Genomic DNA, 22,653 nt, shown 5'->3' on the forward strand with positions numbered 1-22,653 from the left:
CAATGTTCCATTTTTTTTCCAGTTGAAAGAATGTCTAATTACAAATGGAAATGTCCACCATGAATTATGAATCACATTTTTCTTTTTTTTCTTGTTTTAGTTATTTCAAACCAAATATATTTAATAAGTAGTATCGAAGCAGTTTGTTGGTGCATGGAAACATAAAATGGCAATTCTAAAAAATATACTTATTTCTCTGAAAGACATACAGTAGTGGCCAAAATTGTGGAAATCTTTTGGGAAAAGTGTGTTTTCTAAAACTAGCTAATAACAACACGTTGTGTTTTTTTTTTGGAGTAGTTCCATAAAATTATATATCAATAGAAAGATAATTTAATCAAGAACATAATGCAATAAATTTTGTGAAGAATCTGCTGTTAGAATAGCAGTTAAAGCATAAAGAAGAAAAGTGAAACATGTAGAAAAAATGAGATATACAAAAATTATCACCATATCAGTTAATAGTCGGGTAACTTTTAGCATGAATTATGGCCTTACAACATCTTCCCATGGAGTGAACCAAGTCTTTTAGTTCTGCAGCTGCTATAATGTGAAACCAAGATTGAATGATTTCTTCTATTAACTGGGTTTTATTGCTGGGTCACTTCTGACTAACAAGTCAGCTTTAGACGGCTCCATAGTTTTTCAACTGGGATAAGGTCTGGGCTATTCCCAGCAGTGGAATATTTTATTTTATTTTATTTTATTTTATTTTATTTTATTTTATTTTATTTTATTTTATTTTATTTTATTTTATTTTATTTTATTTTATTTTATTTTATTTTATTTTATTTTAATTTAATTTAATTTAATTTAATTTAATTTAATTTAATTTAATTTAATTTAATTTAATTTAATTTAATTTAATTTTTTTTATTAGTCAGACATGTACAAGATAACAGGTATAAGTATAAACACGGACATAGAAATGAGTACAAATAAATGGGGACAGAAGGACAGGGATAGTAGGCACACTGGTGCACTTATGCATGCCTCCTTTACGGACCTCTTAGAAATGGGTTGAGATACATGGTAGACAGTTTAAGGTTGAAGCTATGGTGGTTTGAGGCTGTAACAATGGAGTCAGGTAGAGCATTCCAGGCATTGACCACTCTGTTGCTGAAGTCGTATTTTCTGCAATCAAGTTTGGAGCGGTTTGTATTTATTGTTTGCCTGAGTACTATTGTTGTGACCCAGGCCCCCGGGCCTGGCATCCTGGAGGAGGATGACTCAGAGAGTGAGGAGGAGGAGCTGGCAAGGCCTGATTCTCCTGGGCCCTCTTCCTACTTGACAATGCCCCAAAAGCCAGTTGTTGAGGATCAATCCTGACTCGATGGGAGACTGCGAAGACGTGATAGGCACACGCAGCAGAGGAGGTGGAGGGGCAGACCCAGGGTGTGCTTAGTCATGGAGCGACACCTCACAGGGGATAAATGCAGGAAGAGGAGCTCTGTGGCTCTATGTGTTGGACAAAGCTGCAAACTCGTCGGACATTCTGTTTCATGGATTGAAGACTGAATCTATTTGTGAGTGACTTTTGCTTTCCCTGTAATTTCCTGGTTACCTCTGTTATGGAATTCAAAGGATTGACGAAGAATTCCGGGAACAAACAGAAAAGGTTTAATCATGTGCAGGCTCAGCAGCAAGGAAGACAAGCAATACTGAGCAAAAAGTTGTTCTAACACAGTCATCTTTATACTTAAAAATACAGGAAACTTGTCTTGTAAAGCTATATAACTTTTCAATCTAAGTAAATTTCCTGTCAAGCAGTTTGTGGTTAGCTATAAGCTTCCTGCTGCTCTGTGGCAAAGCTATGTGTGAAATTTTGCTCTTACAACATGCACATTTGTCTGTATTTATCTATCTCATCCTATATTGATAAAAGTGGATTTTATCAAACTTCTGTACCTTTTCCCATTTTATTCCATGTTATCCCATGTTATTCTATCTTATTCTATCTTACCTCTATAACAGACTGTTTCAGCTCACTTCTACAAGATAAGAGATTTTGGCAGGCATGTGGGGAAACGTGGCCAGAACATTTCTGTGCCAAAGGGAACCTGGACAAGTGTAAATAAACTGTTGGCAGAAGGCCTTCGACTGCTTATTTTCTTGGGAACGTTGGGTGGGGGGGACAGAACAACTATTGAGCTTGAAGGTGAAGTAGTTCTTATCTTGAAACTTCAAAAACAAGTGGTGTTATTAGCCATCAAACCTCAAAAATATACTTCTCCCAAAAGGTTTCCACAATTTTGGCCACTACTGTAGATATAACATTCTAGCAAGTTCCACTTTATTATGGGATCCCCAATCGAGTCGACTCATATTGATATCCCACCTTTAAGATGTTTATAAATAACATGAGGCAGTGAACACGTGTAATATGTCTTCTTCTGCCTATTTTCCCCACAACAACAACCTTGTATGGTGGGCTGGGCTGATAGAGAGTAATTGGTCACCCAGTCAGCCTTTATACCTAAGATGACACAGTAACTTATGGTCTCATAGTTTCTAGCCTGGTGCCTAAAAAATTATACCAAATTGTTCTATTTCATTCCATTCTCAAAATTAAATGACTTTCATACTGTACGCCCAAAAATGGAAGGACATTTTGATTCTCACCCTGGATAAATGGCTACAGAAGCTGATGGAGTTGGCAAGAAATGGCTAAATTGACCATTTTGATTAACGAAAAGAATATAAGTATTTTTGCTGCCACATGGCTTCTGAACTTTGTGCCTGAGGTAGAGAAAGAATGAACTTTGATTTTGGGTTTTACCGATTAAATTGATATGTGTTTATAAGAATGGCCAGTTTATATTATTATGGAAAAGCAAAAAGTTGTGATTTGATGTTAATGCTTTATTTTACTGCAACAGAAGGAGTGGGAAGTCAATGCTTTTTTTTCTTTTCTCCAGCCCCTTCTCCCTTTCTCTTTTCCCACTGTCTTCCTATTTACTTTTGTATTTTATTCTGTAACCTAATAAAATGTTTAAACCCTTCAAGAAGTATTCTTATTTCATGCAAGTGTAGATTTTTAATGATATTCTTATTTCAGAATCAATAAATACCATCATCTAATGAGTTTTGCATTTTGTGCTGCCATAGGTGGAAGGTTGTGTTCAATGAGCAAACTGAACTTCATATTCATTATCATTTTTTCACTAATTGCTTCTTTGTATTCAAATCAGGTCTCAAAATAATGATATAGCATTTGGGGGAAAAGATGCAGCCCAGCAATCCGGCTGCTGAAGCCAAAATGGAGAAGATCTCCACAGCCACCATGTATTTGCCCTTTGTACTCAGATAGGTTGGAACAAAAGATATCCAGACACTGCAAAAGACCAACATGCTGAAGGTGATAAATTTGGCTTCATTAAAGCTATCTGGTAACTTCCTAGCTAGGAAGGCCACAGTGAAACTGACAGCAGTCAAGAACCCCAGAAAACTAAGAACAATATAAAACATTGTGGTTGAACCTTCATTACATTTGAGGACAATTTCTTCAGCCATGGAGTGCATGTCAGAATCTGGAAATGGGGGAGAACTTGCCAACCATTTTACACAAATAGTAAATTGTGCTAGGGAGCAAGATAAGACAATAGTGTTGGCCAGTCTTTTCCCCACCCATTTCCTCATTTTGGAGCTTGGCTTGGTGGCCATGAAAGCAAGAACCACTATGGTTGTTTTGCCCAATATGCAAGATAAAGCAACTGAGAAGATGATGCCAAAAGCAGTTTGTCGCATTAGACATTTCACTTGGTCAGGTTGCCCAATGAAGAGCAAACTGCAAAGGAAAGAGAGCAGGAGAACAATGAGAAGAATGTAGGTGAGGTTCCGGTTGTTGGCTTTGACTATGGGGGTATCCTGGTGTTTAATGAAGATGCCCAGCACCAAAACTGTGATAAAGGAAAAGAAAAGACTAATGGTGGCTAAGGTGATTCCCAGCGGCTCATTGTAAGACAAGAATGTTGCTCTTTTTAGAATGCAGAGATTTTGAGCCTTGTTTGGATATTGGTCTTCTGAACATTGGAAGCAATCAACTGCATCTGGAACAAGAAAACATCATGGTCAGTTTTTAGAAATAGATAATCGAACTGAGAGTTAATGGAATTCATTTATTCCTCATTTAGTAATTCCTTTTTATATTTAGTGCCATTCTATAAGTATGCCAAGTCAGTCAGTCAGTCAGTCAGTCTGTCTGTCTGTCTGCCTGCCTGCCTGCCTGCCTGCCTGCCTGCCTGCCTGCCTGCCTGCCTGTCTATCATCTATCTATCTATCTATCTATCTATCTATCTATCTATCTATCTATCTATCTATCTATCTATCTATCTATCTATCTTTATTTATTTATTTATTTATTTATTTATTTATTTATTTATTTATTTATTTATTTATTTATTATTCATACTTTTATACCGCCCTATCTCCCTAGGGACTCAGGGCGGTGTACAGCCATATAAAAACATATATATATATATATATATATACAAAGTAAAACATTAATTTAAAAAACTTATTACATAGGCCGAATATTTAAAATAGAGATATAAATAATAAAACCCAATTTACAATCTTCTATCAGGAGAGAGAAAGAGATAGAGAGACAGTGTGGTGAGGTCTCTCCTTATTACAAAATCTAATAATACTCAGAATATTTAATCATTCAGAACTCATCCCAACTGAATAGCAAAAAAATTGTTTTGTTTAGGTGGAAAAGGAAAATGCATATTATGTCAGCTTTGGAAGCCATACTAGGTCGAACGCTTCCATACACTTCCACTTTCTCCTGTGTGGGAAAGTAGGGGAGAGAGGAGTGGTAAAGGGGATTATTAGACATAACAACATTCTTCCTGCCAGTCAAGGTCAGGCTGGGCTCGCATCTGGAGAAGGAGTGGCCGGAGTGATGTCTCGAGATGGGACGGTTGAAGATTGGAGCATGTGATCAGCAGAGGGGTCATGAGGGTGGGGATTTTGGAGTTTGTATTACTGAGGGAGGAACCCGGATCTCCAGATTCAGATTTCCACCAACTGTGCCAGCTTGCCAATGTTAGTAAAGAACTTCGAAAAATGTTTGCTTCAGAGTCTTTTCTGCAAGGAGAGTTTTCTGAAACGCTGACATTTTATATGCTATACCGTTACATAATGGAATTAGCTCTAAAAATTAACAACTACATCCCAATTCTATCCTAGTCCTCTTTTTCACATACATACATATCAGAGAGAAACAGGGGGCGGGGGCAAAGGAGAGGGAAAATACCTCAACCTAGAAAAGAAAAATGTTCTGCATTAATCAGAAGATATAATCTGGAACAATATAGAGCAGGGGTGTCAAACTCGCATTGTCACGGCGGCATAACGAGATCTATCAGGACATTTCCCCCCTTCGCTAAACTGGGCAGGAGCAGGGCCAGCACGTGACGCATCCGGCCTGCAGGCTGCAAGTTTGACAGCCCTGATATAGGGTAACCTAGACTGGACATTTATTTATGGATGTTCTGAAATATCCATTCATATTTCATATTTATTAAAATAGTACATAGAATGTAATATTTTATATTTATTATAAACTTGTTATATTTATTATTAAATTTAATATATTTAATATTTATGCAACAATATCGTGGCAGGATCCAGTTGGTCCCTGGGACCAGAGGTTTAGTTTTCCAAAGCTTTGGGGCTCAGGCTGGAATCCATCCTCAGGAAACTTCTCTCTCTCCAGCCCTGCTCAATGATTACTCAGCATATAGACCAGCAAAGACATCCAAGATGAGAACGACAGTCCCACAATATTACAGCCAACTTAAACAAAGCAACTGTATAACGGAAAAGAAACGGTGGAAAATGAGAGGAACAGACGCCACCCCAGTAAGATTTTATGGAGCCCACAATATATATACAAAATAGGGGTCCTATCATACCCCCGTAGGAGTCTGAATCTGTGATGGAAGACAAACAGGTGACAGAGAGCAGGAAAGTGGGTCTGTTGGCTGTGGAGGAAACGAGGGAAGGGCAAAGTCAGGATGGGTAGAGCAGGGGAGAGGTAGAACAAGGGAGAGGGGATTCAGAGTTGTAAACCTAATCTTGCGTAGCTTCTTCTCCAAAAACTCTACTCTACTAACCAGAGCATATAAAACATTTGCTAGACCAATTCTTGAATACAGCTCAACTGTCTGGAACCAATACCACATTTCTGACATCAATACAATTGAACGTGTCCAGAAATATTTTACAAGAAGAGTTCTCCATTCCTCTGAAAACAACAAAATACCTTATCCCACCAGATTTGAAATCCTGGGTTTAGAAAAGTTAGAACTACGCCGCCTTCGACATGATTTGAGTTTAACTCATAGAATCATCTATTACAATGTTTTTCCTGTCGAAGATTACTTCAGCTTCAATTGCAACAATACATGAGCACACAATAGATTTAAGCTCAATGTTAACCGCTCCAATCTTGATTGCAGAAAATACAACTTCAGTAACAGAGTTGTTAATGCCTGGAATACACTACCTGACTCTGTGGTCTCTTCCCAAAATCCCAAAATCTTCAACCAAAAACTGTCTACTATTGACCTCACCCCATTCCTAAGAGGTCTATAAGGGGTGTGCATAAGAGCACAAGAGTGCCTACCATTCCCGTTCTATTATTTCCTTTCTTTATATTCAATTAATTTAGTTATTACATACTTATACTTATATATATATATACTTATATACTGTATAGTTATTTCATGCTTCTGATCATATATACTGTGTGACAAAATAAATAAATAAATAAATAGTTGAAGACCAAGGCCAAGGCCCACCCCTCCTCATCCTAGTGCCTGCAGAAGAGAGCAATGTGGGTTGTGTGGCTTACGAGGAAGGAAAGGCCCCCGATTCCCTTCAAAAGGAACTCTGGGGATGGAGTTAAAGGAGAGGCAGTTGGGAGGGAAACAAACACTGAGTTCATTTAGTGTTGAGAGTGGGGCCTGCATTCCTGGCATTCCTCCTGACTTTCTGAATTATAGTCATGCTTCTGTGTGCTTATCTTGTCTTGCTGGAATTATTGCCATGAATTCTCCGCTTTTGGGACTCATTATCTTGTCCTGCCGGAGTGATTAATCTGCAGTCAGTCCTTAGAGCATTTGGACTGGAGTATCTGCGGACAGAAGCTGCTGCAGATTTGGGGGAGAGCTGTTCTCCAGACCAGAGAGTAAACAGGACGTTGGGGGCAAAGTTGGTGCCAACAAAGGGACTCATACCAGTTCTCTGGCTGTGTTGCTTTCATACCATGTCCTGGGTCATCACAGGTCCTTCTCAGACCTACTGCAGCTCAAAAGGAGCTGCAGTACCTACCTACAACCTAGCTAAATGGCTGATACAACCCTTAAGCTACTTGACTCCAACCTTGAACAGCATGGTAATATCCACCATACAATTTTTAATCTGGAGAGAGAAAAGTTCCCTAAGGATAGGCTCTAGCATGAGACTGAAAGCTTGGAAGACTGACTCAGATTGGATCCTGCAATATTATCCTGAGACGCATGTATTTGTCTTCATTCATGAGCAATATCATTGGTTCAGCCACCACATTAGAAGTCAGTTGTAGAAAGTTTTTAAAAAAAAAATAAAATAGAATTTTGAATCACAGTTAAGGAGACCGAATAGTGCTGTACAAAACAACTCTTACCCATCTGGTTTGAAATTTTCCCTTGTGCACATCGAAAGCAATTATAACAGCAAAATGGCTTTCCTTCTATTTTCATCTTTCTGGATCCTGGATAGCAATTGTTGTTGCATACAGAAAGAGGTGGAACCTATTAAGATTTATAAAGCAGGATTTATAGAAAGTCGTAAGTTTTTTTTCCCATAAAAATTCTATTTTAGAGTGGATTTTACTTTTAAATAATGATCATGGGAGGTAGGTGTCCTGAAAACTCCTGATGTTTTACAACAATTACAGCAATAGCACTTAAAATTATATACTGCTTCACAGTGCTTTTACAGCCCTCTCTAAGTGGTTTACAGAGTCAGCAGATTTCCCCAACAATCTGGGTCCTCATTTTACCTACCTAGGAAGGATGGAAGGCTGAGTCAACCTTGAGCCTGGTGAGATTCGATCTGCCTAATTGCAGGCAACTGGCAGGCAGCAGAAGTAGCCTGCAGTACTGCACTCTAACCACTGCGCCACCGTGGCTCAATTATATTAAATCAATTATATTCATTATTTTATTATATTAAATCAATGGAAATATTATAGCGAATACAACAGCTATAAAAACCAAAAGTAGGAAAAGAAGAATTGGACATGAAATTAGCATGCTAGATGAAAATCAAGATCCAAAAGAACTTGCCATCCATAAATTATATGGAAATAGAGATGAATGATCTTTTAACCCCGCATTTCAATTCCTTTTTTAATTTTTGAGAAAGTAATGGTCAGGTGTTCTAATTGAATCAGGGTTAACATGGTAGAAAATGTCCTCCGGAAAATAGATGCCATCTTGCTTCCTACTACGTTTTTCACAAAATGTTTCAGCAACACTAAACAACTTTTGTAAAAATTATTTAAAATTAAAAGTAACTTCAAATTGCATATATTCTGCAAGTCCAGCTTGAATAAAATCAAAGGACTATTGGGAAATAAACCATGGATTTTCCAAATGTACCGTATCTCCTTTATGGAAATCTCCTAATAAGGAGATTAAAATTGCTGTAAGTAAGATTAAAATTGCTGCACTATGTTCAAACTTTGTGTATTATATCATATGTAGTTTTAATTACTTTAACACACTTTCAAATGTTTTTTTAAAGAACTTTGCAATCTTGAAATGCCATCAGGAAAAGATTTTAAGTGTTGCATTAAATATTGCTAATATCATTTGATATAAATAAATTATTTTTAATTCTTGGTATATAGCAGGGGTGAAATCTACTTACCTTCCTTACCGGTTCGAAAGAGCATGCATCACATGCACAAACACACCCTCTGTGCATGCGCAAAACCTTTCTGGGGGTGGGCGGAGCCTCACACCGTGATTGCTACTGGTTCCTCACCAGCCAAGATTGCTACCGGATCGCACGATCCAGTCTGAACTGGGAGCATTTCACCCCTGGTATATAGACATTTAAGCCTTTATAGCCTTTGAAAGTCTACAGTATTTCAGTCTTAAATGTTACATCTCAAGTCTTTGAAAACACCTCTACAATTTTCAGTCTGACATTTGAAGACAGGATCCATTCAAATCTATAATTCTGAAAGCAAGAGGAAAGCAAGAGTTAAGGAATATGCACCATTCGAAATCTGAGCAAGAAATACCTGGTTAAACATGGTGGGCCAGGTGATGTCCTGTACAGAAAGGGTAATTAGCTTGTCTGGAGAAGCTGTTGGGTCGATCTTTCCAACTTTGACTTTAACAAAGGACTCATTTGGAAAGGTGACCCAATTGATAATGTCAAATCCAGTCTCTAAGTCACCATTTTCATTAAAGGAAATTTTCTGTCCTGCAGTGTTATTAAATGAGATCATTCTCAAATAGTGATGGAGCTAAACAGAAGCAGAGGTTGACAATTAATAGGGAAGGAAGCAATGGTGAAATTCAATTTTTTTTACTACTGGTTCTGTGGGCATGGCTTGGTGGGCATGGTGTGCTTGGTGGGCGTGGCTTGGTGGGTGTGGCAGGGGAAGGATACTGTAAAATCTCCATTCCCACCCCACTCCTGGGGGAAGGATATTGCAAAATCTCCAACCCCACCCTACTCTGGGGCCAGCCAGAGATGGTATTTGCCAGTTCCCCAAACTACTCAAAATTTCTGCTACCAGTTCTCTGAACTACTTAACATTTCCACTACCAGTTCTCCAGAACCTGGTGGATTTCACCCCAGAAAGGAAGGAAGGAAGGAAGGAAGGAAGGAAGGAAGGAAGGAAGGAAGGAAGGAAGGTAGGTAGGTTAAAATGTTAAAATTTGTAAAAGTAAATATTTATAATAATACACTGAAAACTGCCAATAATATCTTCTCTTCCAAGAAATAAAGAAATAAAGACTGAAAGAACGAATGAACAAAAGGAGGGAGGGAGGGAGGGAGGGAGGGAGGGAAGGAAGGAAGGAAGGAAGGAAGGAAGGAAGGAAGGAAGGAAGGAAGGAAGGAAGGAAGATAAAGCTTCTTCTTAATGCTTTCCTCCTTAGAATTGTTGTAGCATTGTTATCTATTCACAAATACACAGATTCCTCCAAGTCCTGAAAGGTTGAGAAAAGTGGAGTGACAGGAGACTTAAAACCATCACTCCGGCATTCTCATTTGCTATACCCACACTAGTACAGCTCACTGCCTTAGAGACAAGAGCAATGGGAAATGTTCATTCACTCTCTTATTACCTGCCATGCTTTTTGAATAAAAAATGTTGGTCTCTCCACTTCTGCCCTTGTTCTGTATTTGGGCTTGGGGGAAAGCATGGCTTGTAAAGCATGTGCCACACCATAGACTGCATTATAGATGCTGTAACTCTGTCCAGTCATGGTGGTGTCAAACACAGACTTGGGAAGATGTTTGAGCTTCTCTTCTCCAGTGCACAGCTTCCCAGCGTCTTCATCTAACTTATTGTTAGGAAAAGAACATTCAAAAACCTGTTCCCAGAACACTTTCATTAAATGGTCTTGCCTTTCTGAAGTTGGATTTCTCGTCCGAAGGAATTTATTGAATCCAGAGATCTCCTTGGAAGAAATTGCAAATGATAAAACACCGTGGAAAAAGTCTATAGCACACACCCTTTGAAAGGGGAGGGATGTATACTCCATCTGGCCTGGCATTATCCAAACTTTGTCTTTTCTCTTGACCGGCATCTCTTCAAATACTGGGAAATAGGGCAGCATTCTAAAAATCACAGTGACCTGGTTTTCACAATATAGGATGATAACATTGGCTGTGCTATTCATGATAATAACGTACATTTGAGTAAAATCTTTAAATGCACCACCAATATTATTAGAAAATGTTTCTTTGGCCATCTGTTCCATGAAGTCAAAGCAGATACCTTTTTGGGGAAACAAAGTAATAGCCTTTTGCATGAATCTCTCTCCATTTTCATTACGTTGGACAATCAGTCCAACCCATGTCCACCTTAAGTACAACAGCAATTGGAGAATACCCATAATCTGTTGGTCACCATTTGGGAAAAAACGATGCAAAAAAGCAGTTTTTATCTCATCCTCTATCACTGGAGAAGATCCATATATTAGCTAAATATAGAAGAAAAAAAAAGGAACATGGTTTTCCAAACTGAAATAGTTGTTATCTTTGGAAAATCTATTATTAATTCATAGTCATCCGTCGTTACCAAGATCTAATCATGTTTTTAAAAAATGATGTACAGAATTTTTATTCAAGAGCTGTATGTCAACGTATCCCTGGCCTGCTCTCGAGTTGCCAAAGGCCAGGGGGAATGAGAAACTGGCAAAATGGCACAGCATCCAAAAACAGATTCACACTTCACACTTATCTCTCTCAAGGCTGTATCCCAGGGTTACCTACAGCAGCCAAAGGGGAGTGACCTCTACAACCCGTGAAATTCCTCCACTGGCGAATGTGATTAATGACACACCCTGAGAGGGGGAGGGGGAAATAGGGTCATAATTGGAGCATAAATTACGTAGGGTCAGAGCTGGCTTCACTTGGGAACTTGCCGACATGAAGCTCCTAATAAATAACTGGATTTTTTTTGAAGCTTGGCTGGAGACTCATGATTTAATCAGGCCATCTGTTGGAACCCTGACAATGTTAGGAGAAGTGCAAAAACTGGAGAACTCAGAAATGTTTTAATTCAGGAAATATTTTATTAAAAATGGACCACAAAATTTAAGTGTTAAAGCTACTTGGTTCTTATTAAAGAAGGAAACAGACTTGTAAGAATATTAAGGCCTTTTGGATAAAAATTTGGTGGATTTTACAAAATGTTCTGAAAAAGAAGATAAAGTTTCTGCCGCAATTTTTTCTGCTGGGAATTATTACAAACTCCACAGTAATTGAGACTAAACTGATTCTAAGTCTAGTAACAGTGGCATGATTACTGATAGGACAGTATTGGAAGAAAAAAGAAGTACCCACAATAGAAGAATAGATATTGAAAGTTGCCAATTTGGCTGAGATGGCAAAAATCTCAGCCTTTTTGAAAGACAATACGCAAGAAAGATACTTAAATGAATGGAAAAAATGGATTGACTATATCCAAAACAGATATCAGACTAAGAGATATCAGATTGCCTTTGAATGATTAGGATGTATTATTTCTGATTGTTTAGGGGGAGGTTAGGAATTGATGAGAATTGTAGGAGTATAATTGAGTTAGGAGGGGAAAATTTTTAGCATATGTTTGTTTTATTTTTAACTATGCCTTGTGTTTGTTCCCAGAAGTTGGGGGGGAGGGGGGAGGGGGGGTTGTGAAGGGAGGGGGTGGGGGTGGGGAAGAGGGGGGAAGGGAGGAAAAAAGCTTTGTAAAACTTTTTCAATTAAAAAAAAGAAGGAAATACATCCTAGTATTTTGCTAGTTTCTCTTCATAGGAAACAGCAGAAAAATTGAAGAAATGAAGTTATGGTGAGATGTAATAAGATAAACAATGCAAGAATATTGTTTTGTATTCAATATATACACAGCCCCTCCTCCTGTATTTTTTTTGTTTTTTTAGTTCTCACATCATAATCTTTATGTATCCTGATACGGATATATACCAATATGCATGCAAATAGCGATATAGATTGCTATAACTGGAAGGACACTACACTGAATCTTCACAGTGAATGAATTTCCTCCTTTTCATTCCAATTATTTCACATTCTGGTAATATATCTGACTCTTACTTTCCAGGTTATGTTATCTGAATCCCAAGCAAGCACACTGTGAATCAAATATTTTCCCTTAACATTTTCAAACAGGAGCATAGAATGCGAAATTTCACAGCAACAAACATTGTGTGACGTAAAATATTCAGATGCTAAATCTTTGGATCATTTTTCCCATTTTCAATATTTGGCAGAGGCAAAAATAGTGTCTTACACATTAAAGAGACTTAAGACGCTAATTTCAGGCAGCAAATGTCGAAGAAGAAGAAGAAGAAGAAGAAGAAGAAGAAGAAGAAGAAGAAGAAGAAGAAGAAGAAGAAGAAGAAGAAGAAGAAGAAGAAGAAGAAGAAGAAGAGGAGGAGGAGGAGGAGGAGGAGGAGGAGGAGGAGGAGGAGGAGGAGGAGGAGGAGGAGGAGGAGGAGGAGGAGGGGTGGGGGGAGAAACCATAATATTCTGATAAGGTTTGCTAAATACCAACAATCATTGGCAAGAATATCTAATAAACAATGTACTAAGTTAACTAGCTATTTGTTTTTCAGTTCTGCTCTTTTTCTTAACTGCCTATGTGCTTTTCACAAACCAGCAAAATAGCTGTGTTTTGATGTGGCATAAAGGAATTAATGATAACTTCATACAACATTTTGCCTCTATGCAGTTTTGTTCTGTTTATTTTTTGTTATTTGAATTACTATGCATTCATGGAGAGGGAGGGAGGGAGGAAGTGGGCAGGCAGGAAGGAGAGGGAGGGAGGGAGGGAGGGAGGAAGGAAGGTTATTCTGCAATATAAAACTCAAGATAACTATTCCCAAATAATAATATAATAAATGAACTTTGATTAGGTCCATGATTCCTTAATATTATTATTACAATAGAGTTAAAAAATGTGCTGATGAAAATGTACTGGCATTTTTTATCCTGTCTATTAAATAAGTCAAGAAATCATGGTATATTAATTGGTTTGGTATTAATCGGTATTAATTCAAATTAAGGAGTAAATCAAATACAGTATCTAAAAATAACCATACTAAATAACCATACTATATAGAACATATTTTGTTCATCTCTATTTGGATTGCCCCTTTATTTCCAAATCACAAAATGTACACACACACACACACACACACACACACACACACACACACACACACACATAATAATAATAATAATAATAATTATATCATTATTATTATTATTATTATTATTATTATTATTATTATTATTATTATTATTATTATTATTATTATTATTATTATTTAATTTTTATACCGCCCTTCTCCTGAAGGATTCAGGGCGGTTAACAGCCAGATAAAATATAAAAGAATTACTTGATGGTTTCTTGTTGCTTTATAAATCTAGGTTTGTAAATGTAACAGAGGAGTTTGTGGGGAAAGCAACTATAACCTTACATTAAAAGTTAACAAGACTACTTGATAGGAGACTACTGATAGGACAATACTGGAAGAAAAAAGAGTTACCTACAATAGAAGAATGGATATTGAAAGTTGCTAATTTGGCTGAGATGGCTAAAATCTCAGCCTTTTTGAAAGACACTACACAAGAAAAATATCTAACTGAATGGAAAAATGGATTGGATATACGCAAAATAGATCTCAGATTAAGAGATTTCAGATTGCTTTTGAATGATTCGGATGTATTTATCTTTGATTTGTATGGGGGAAGTTAGGATTTGAGAAGAAAGGGAGGATTATAATTTGTGTTAGGGAAAATTTAGCGAATGATTGTTTTTTCTTTCGAATTATACCTTGTGTTTGTCCTGGGAAGTTGGGGTGGGGAGGGAGGAGGGTGGTTTTGGAGGGAGGGGGAGGGGATGGAGGGGGGGAGGGGGGAAAGAAAGGGGGAGTGAAAATTTTTGTAAAAACTTTTTCAATAAAAAAACAGTTAACATTTATATTCTTGATTGGGGTTTCCTGATCTGGACTACCTAAAAGGATTGGCATCAATTTTGCCAGCCTAGAAGTGTTTCTCCCTGTCCCAGTTGCCTTTGCATTCCAGAGGTTGAGGAAGGTATCAATTCTGAAATGCTTTCTCAAATTACTCTTCTGGTTTGGGCTCAAATTTATTTTATTACACTATAGGTTGCATTTCTTCCTCTTCTCTCAAGCTTACTCTCACAGCCCGTTGGATTTATTCAAGAAGAAATCTCACCTGGGGCATCTTGTAGACATTCAAAATGTTGGCTATGAAGGGACAGATGTGAGAGGTAGGTCCCATAATGACAGATACTGCCCAGTCCTTGGTATCACACTTATAATTAGGGATGAATCTGCCCCGTGTTGAGAGGAGCTCCATTGAAGCTAAGTAGGTCCATCTCGCCATGAAGTAACTGTTAGAGATGTGCATACCCAGAGTCACATTGGGTAAAATGTGGTTGTTTTCATTGATCTCCTTTACAGCAAAAATCAAGGCCAGAATATGTTGATAGTTCTGTAGGAAAAATCTGCAATGAGAGAGAGATATCTAAATCATATTTCATTTCCTAAAGAGTATGACATTACATATACTTAGATGTGGTGGCTCAGTGGCTAAGACACTGAGCTTGTCGATCGAAAGGTTGGCAGTTCAGCGGTTTGAATCCCTAGTGCCACATAACGGGGTGAGTTCTCATTACTTGTCCCAGCTTCTGCCAACCTAGCAGTTCAAAAGCATGTAAAAATGTAAGTAGAAAAATAGGGACCACCTTTAGTGGGAAGGTAACAGTGTTCCTTGCGACTTTGGCATTTAGTCATGCTGGCCATATGACCACGGAGACGTCTTCAGACAGCGCTGGCACTTTGGCTTTGAAATGGAGATGTGCAAGGGGAACCTTTACCTTTTTATACTTTATTTATAATTCAACTAAACACTACACAGAAAACCTGATTGTATAGTACCATTCAGGAAATCATGTAAAATTCCTTAGCGCTCAGAAACTGTTTCCATTGCTACAGATGCAGTGAATTGTATGAATAATTTGTAAATTGCACGGCCACCAAATGTATAACATTCTAATGGAAGAATATGAAATATAATGAAATATTTGTATAATAATTGAAATAGTCTGCAAAAACAATAATTCAGAGCAACAGTAATTCAGAGGGAAAATGTTCTTGGGAAAAACATAAAAGTATAATTTTTCAGTGTATGAAGGCGGCTGCTATGATTCTTTCAATGATTATAAACAATGTTCAGTAGGAAACAGATGAATTGCTCAAAGGAACATTACCAATTATTAATCACACACACACACACACACACACACACACACACACACACACACACACAAGATACTGAGACTAGAAAGAGTACAGAGAAGATGGAGGCTAAATGAAGAATAGTTGTAGAAATTGGTTATGTCTAGTTTAATGAACCAAAAGACTAGGGGTGACACGATAGTAGTGTTCAAATATCTCAGGGGCTGCCACAAAGAAGAGGGAGTCAACCTATTCTCCAAAACATTTGAAGGCAGAACAAGAAGTAATGGATGGAAACTCATCAAGGAGAGAAGCAACCTAGAACTATGGAGAAATTTCCTGACAGTGAGAAAAATTAATCAGTGGAACGACTTCCCTTCAGAAGTTGTGGGTGCTCCATCACTGGAGATTTGAAGAAGAGATTGGACAACCAATTGTCTGAAATGGTAAAGGGATGTTTTGTTTTTTTGCCTGAACAGAGGGTTGGACTAGAAGACCTCCAAGGTCCCCTCCAAGTCTGTTATTCTGTCAATAATCATATTGTCACCTGTAAGACACACTTCTAGTTCTGTATCTTTAGCTTTTCCACCTTTCTCTGTGGTGTTTTTTCCCCCTTTTGAGAGTTTGTGTATTAAGAATCTAAGTACATACTAGGACATTATCTTACAGATGACCCCATTCCCGTTAAAGACCTCGGAGTTTTCATGTCAAATGATCTAAGTGCCAAAGCCTACTGTAACTACATAGCAAAAAAAGCTCTAAGAGTTGTAAACCTAATCTTGCGTAGCTTGTTTTCCAAAAACACCACACTACTAACCAGAGCATATAAAACATTTGCTAGACCAATTCTAGAATACAGCTCGCCTGTTTGGAACCCTCACCACATCTCTGACATCAATACAATTGAACGTGTCCAGAAATATTTTACAAGAAGAGTTCTCCATTCCTCTGAAAACAACAAAATACCTTATCCCACCAGACTTGAAATCCTAGGCTTAGAAAACTTGGAACTCCGTCGCCTACGACAAGACCTAAGTTTAACTCACAGAATCTTCTATTGTAATGTCCTTCCTGTTAAAGACTACTTCAGCTTCAATTGCAATAATACTAGAGCAACTAATAGATTTAAACTTAATGTCAACCGCTTTAATCTAGATTGCAGAAAATATGACTTCTGTAACAGAATCATCAGTGCTTGGAATACTTTACCTGACTCTGCGATCTCTTCCCATAATCCTAAAATCTTCAACCATAAACTGCCTACTATTGACCTCACCCCATTCCTAAGGGGACCATAAGGGGCGTGCATAAGCGCACAAAACGTGCCTACCGTTCCTGTCCTATTGTTTTTCTTTTCTTCTTCCTATATACATATATGCTTATACCTCCTTATATTTACCCATATATGTGTTTATATATTATATAATCTTTTTGTATGATACCTACATATATTGTTATGACAAAATAAATAAATAAATAAATAAGAATCTGTTCTGAAGCATGCTTGAGAGCAAATGCTGTATATAAATCTTTCTCTTTGATCATAATAGACCTTCAGAGGGCTCACTTACTTAGGAAAAGAAATAACTGTTTCATTAGGATAGACAGACCCTACATTTTTGCTCCATGCTTTGCTGAAGCACCTGTTTAGAATAGAGGGTTGGACTAGAAGACCTCCAAGGTACCCTCCAAGTCTGATATTCTGTCAGACTGTTCAGATTGGACACAAGAACAGTTTTTTTTCCCCAAATGCCATCACTCTGTTAAACAAATAATTCCCTCAACACTGTCAAACTATTCACTAAGGCTGCATTACTATTACTATTAATCTTCTCATCGTTCCTGTCACCCATCTCCTCCCACCTATGACTGCATGATTGTAACTTTCTTGCTTGTATCTTTACAATTTATATTGATATTGTTTCCTGATTGCTTATTTGTTCCCTATGATTAAGTGTTGTACCTTATGATTCTTGATGAATGTATCTTGTCTTTTTACGCACACTGACAGCATAGGCACCAAAGACAAATTCCTTGCGTGTCCAATCACACTTGGCCAATAAAGAATTCCATTCTGTTCTAAATTCAAAGAACTATATAGCACCATTGTTTCCTAATATTCAGTGCAACCATTCAATCATGAAATGGTGACATTAAATTGGCAAAAAACAAACAGTGATTCGATAGACAAGCATCCCATGGTGAGTAAGTAAATGAGAAAAGCTCAATATGGAATTTTAATAGAAACACCTAGGTGAGATTTTTCATAAGAGATTTGTATCTCTATGTATGTATTTATTGGATAGCAATATATAGTAGAATGAAGGAACTAACTGGCAAAAAAACCCAGCAGAAATAATTTGTGCTGCAATAATTAGTTCCATCCAGACATTGTATTAGGAAAAGATATCTGATTTGAGATATGCTACAGTTAAGAAGAGTAAGCCTTTACATGAGCTCATCAACCAGTTCTTCAGAGGGATGCCTTCTGAAATGCACTGGATCAGATATCATGTAGAACTGAGAGAGTATCCCAGCCATTATGAAATCGCCTGACAAAAAATACTTGTGCTTGATAAGGGGAGATTTCCCCACTGCACATACATTAATCTGAGGAGTAAGGCATGTAAGCCCTGGCAGTAACACTGCCATTGTTGCAATGAAAAATACCATCTTCTTTGAGAATACCTGCGCATGAACCAGTTCTGACTTCAGCAATGAAACATGACAAAAAGTAACCCCCCTCGCTAATTAGATTAGCTTCCATATATATATCCTTTCTCAAAGAGAAGATTGTTACATTTCTAGCTCTGGTCCCACAGTTAATAACACCTTTCAATCTTGACCTGTTCTTTTGAGGTTATCCCTTGGGCATCCCCAAGGATTTGAGAAGAAGCTCTATAACTAAGAGTCCCTAGGTAGTTCTAGGGGAAATCAGTGGATGTGCCATGAATCTTGTTGGAGTCTTTGAGGGTTATTTTATTTGCAATTTAATTATTTGATGACATTTGTTTTTAACCTTCCTTAATGGTCTGCTAGCTGCTCAGAGTCCTTTGGGATGGGCACCATGTATAGGGCCAAGTAAATAAGGGGGAAAAAAAGAAACATCATTGGAGACAAGTTACATTTACAATGGGAATCAATTTCAGAACAGAAAGTGCTAAAATCTACCAGAACCATATTTTTAACATTATATTTTCTGCAAAGTAAAAATATCGCTTGCTTCTTTTTTTGTCATTTCAAATGCTTTTGGTCCATATCCTCAGGACCTTATAGTGACATGATGTGGGCCATAATTTCCTGGCTTGGTGACTGACATGAGCCTCCTCTGATAAGACTAATCAACTTGCTTGCCATTTTATATTATAAAGTGCAATTTGTATTGTTCTAAATACACACATGTCACTATGTTTTGCATCAGCTGAAGTTTCTGGATATATTTCAAGGGCACATGTAAAGCACGTTACAATAACCTAATCAGAAAATAACTACAACATCAGCGACCATGAGTGGAATCTCCCATTTAGGAATGAGCACAATTGGCATACAGTAGGACAGTGATGGCTAACCATTTTGGAGAACCATGTTCTCTCTTGGAAGCTTTTTGTAACCTGCCTCCACTCCTCTTCTGTCTGGCATATTAACCACCATGTTCCATTGCCCACTCCTTGAGAAAAAATTCTGGACTGTGATTCATGAACAAGTGCATTGGCTTCTTCTTTCTCTCTTAAGATGTTCTCCACCATTTTTTTTTCGTTTTGGAGGTCGCCCCCGTTTTTTTACCACCTGTCCAGTAATGTCTGGAATATTTTTGTGTATCCCACATTCCCTGTCAGTTATTAGGTCTCCATTTGGTTTCACAGGTTCCTCTTTGTACATTCATGTGCCATAAAAATACCAGTAGAGAGCACCATTACTATCCTCACCCAACGGTAAGGGGGCGGGGGGCTACATGCCCATGCCCACACCCATAATTCTATGTGCCCTGCCCCCGCACATGCATGCATATCCCCCCTCCCTCCTGCTTCTGGCATCCGATGGCCCGGTAGGCCCATTTTTCTCTCTCACCTGACTCCAGAGCCTTTCTGTGAGTCTGGGGAGGGCAAAAATGGCCTTTCCCATCCACCACAGAGGCTCTCCAGAGGCCAGAAACTACCTGTTTGCCAACCTATACGCTGACGATACTCAGCTGTATATTTCCACCCCTAACCACCCCAACGAGGCTGTTGAAGTGATGTCCCAGTGCCTGGAGGCCATACGGATCTGGATGGGGAGAAACAGACTCAGACTCAATCCCACCAAGACTGAGTGGCTGTGGATGCTGGCGGCCTGATACAGTCAGCTAGTTCTATCGCTGACCATTGGGGGCGAGTTATTGGCTCCCACGGAAAGGGCTCACAATCTGGGCGTCTTCCTGGATGCATGGCTGTCTTTAGAAGAATATATGACGGCTGTCGCCAGGGGGGCTTTTTATCAGGTTCGCCTGATACGCCAGTTGCGCCCTTTTCTGGATTGAGCTTCCTTATGCACAGTCACCCATGCCCTTGTTACATCCCGCCTGGACTACTGTAATGCTCTCTACATGGGGCTCCCTTTGAAGGGGACCCGGAGGCTTCAACTGGTCCAGAATGCGGCTGCACGGGTGATAGAGGGAGCCCCTCGTGGCTCCCGTGTGACACCTCTCCTGCGCAGTCTGCACTGGCTCCCAGTGATCTTCCGGGTCCAATTCAAGGTGCTTGTTATCACCTTCAAAGCACTCTATGGCTTAGGACAGGGGTATCTATGGGACTGCCTACTGCCACCAATAGCCTCACACCGACCAGTGCGCTCTCACAGAGAGAGCCTCCTCCGGATACCGTCAGCCAAACAATGTTGGCTGCCACCCTCCAGGGGGAGGGCCTTCTCTGTGGGGGCTCCCACCCTCTGGAATGAGCTGCCTCCGGGGTTTCGTCAACTCCCCGACCTCCGGACTTTCCGCCGCGAGCTGAAGACGCTGTTGTTTCGATGTGCAGGACTAGCTTGAACATAGTTTTAATTTCAGGGTTTTAATCAGGGTTTTAAATGGGGTTTTAAATTGTATTTAAATTTTTAGGCCGTTATTGAATCAGTTTTTTATATAGTTTTTTAAAATTTGTATTGTATGTACTGTGTTTTTATTGGCTGTGAACCGCCCTGAGTCCTTCGGGAGAAGGGCGGTATACAAATAATAATAATAATAATAATAATAATAATAATAATAATAATAATAATAATAATAATAATAACAACAACAACAACAACAACAACAACAACAACAACAACAACAACAACAACTTCTGGTTGGACAGGAAGTGGCCTTTTTTGCAGTCCCCAGCCTCCAGAGACTCCTAGAGAGACTCTGGAGGCTGGGGACAGTAAAAAACACCACTTCCTGTACAAGTGGAGGTTGGCAAACGGCAGTTTCTGGCCTCCAGAAGGCCTCTGGGCAGTAAGAAAGGCCGTTTTCGCCCTCCCCAGACTCAGAGAGAGGCTCTGGAGCCAGGTGAGAAAGAAAAATGGGCTTTCCCCACACCCCCAGGCCCTCCGGAGGCAGGAAACAGCCTGTTTCCCTACTTCTAGTGGGCCCAAAAGGCCAGAAAATCAGCTGGCCAGCGAATGCATGTGCGCCAGAGCTGACTCGCATGCCCACTGATATGGCTACACATGCCACCTGTGGTATGCATGCCATAGGTTCGCCATCACAGCAGTAGGAAGTTGTGCAAAGGCCCTCCTAAACATGATTGCAATTTGAAGGATTATTGCCTGGACTTTTCAGTGTGTGAATGCCAGTAATTCACAAGATCTAAATAAAGGGACAAGGAGTCTGTTTCTTGGTTCAGCTAAGGCTGAGTCAGAACATCTTCAACAACTCCTATGAGGTCCACAAACAGGGCAAGAGTGACTGGTGCCCATCTATAAGTGCAGCCAGCATGGCCAGGGTAACTATTGTGGCCCATCTAATAACCAGCCACAAATCTGGAGATTTTCAGAGAAATATCTATCTGTGGCTTTTGTTGAAAAATACAAATTGCATAAAATTGCAAAGGTCTGATGGCAGTAGATGTACACTTTACACCACTTTTCTTTCTAAGAAATTGGGCCAAACATTTTCTCCATGTTTCTATATACTTGCCAGTTCATTCTAAAAGGATTTCAGAGTTTTATTTAGAATAGAATAGAATAGAATAGAATAGAATAGAATAGAATAGAATAGAATAGAATAGAATAGAATAGAATAGAATAGATTTTTTTATTGGCCAAGTGTGATTGGACACACAAGGAATTTGTCTTGGTGCATATGCTCTCAGTGTACATAAAAGAAAAGATACCTTCATCAAGGTACAACATTTACAACACAAATGATGGTCAATATATCAATATAAATCATAAGGATTGCCAGCAACAAGGTTACAGTCATACAGTCATAAATGGAAAGAGATTAAACACAGGTCCTGTCGAAGGTACCTTGCTCAATACTAGGAACTGTGAGAGGGATCTTGGAGTCCTAGTGGACAACCATTTAGATATGAGTCAGGAGTGTGCAGCAGCTGCCAAAAAAGCCAACACAGTTCTGGGCTGCATAAACAGGGGGGTAGAATCAAGATCACGTGAAGTGTTAATGCCA

The 22,653-nt window shown here is 38.8% G+C and overlaps 1 protein-coding gene across 1 annotated transcript; it reads right to left on the reverse strand.

Annotated features, from left to right (window-relative positions):
• Window positions 1-2,618: 2,618 nt before the first annotated feature.
• LOC131197940 (vomeronasal type-2 receptor 26-like) lies at window positions 2,619-18,662 on the reverse strand. Its single transcript, XM_058182445.1, has 7 exons — window positions 18,463-18,662; window positions 14,986-15,163; window positions 10,362-11,222; window positions 9,305-9,532; window positions 7,676-7,802; window positions 3,171-4,049; window positions 2,619-2,788 (listed from the first exon to the last, which is right to left on the reverse strand). Exons 1-7 carry the CDS (start codon window positions 18,660-18,662, stop codon window positions 2,619-2,621), a joined length of 2,643 nt encoding a protein of 880 aa, XP_058038428.1.
• Window positions 18,663-22,653: the final 3,991 nt, after the last annotated feature.

The sequence above is a fragment of the Ahaetulla prasina genome, chromosome 4, assembly GCF_028640845.1.
Source record: "Ahaetulla prasina isolate Xishuangbanna chromosome 4, ASM2864084v1, whole genome shotgun sequence".
NCBI classification, from domain to species: Eukaryota; Metazoa; Chordata; class Lepidosauria; order Squamata; family Colubridae; genus Ahaetulla; species Ahaetulla prasina.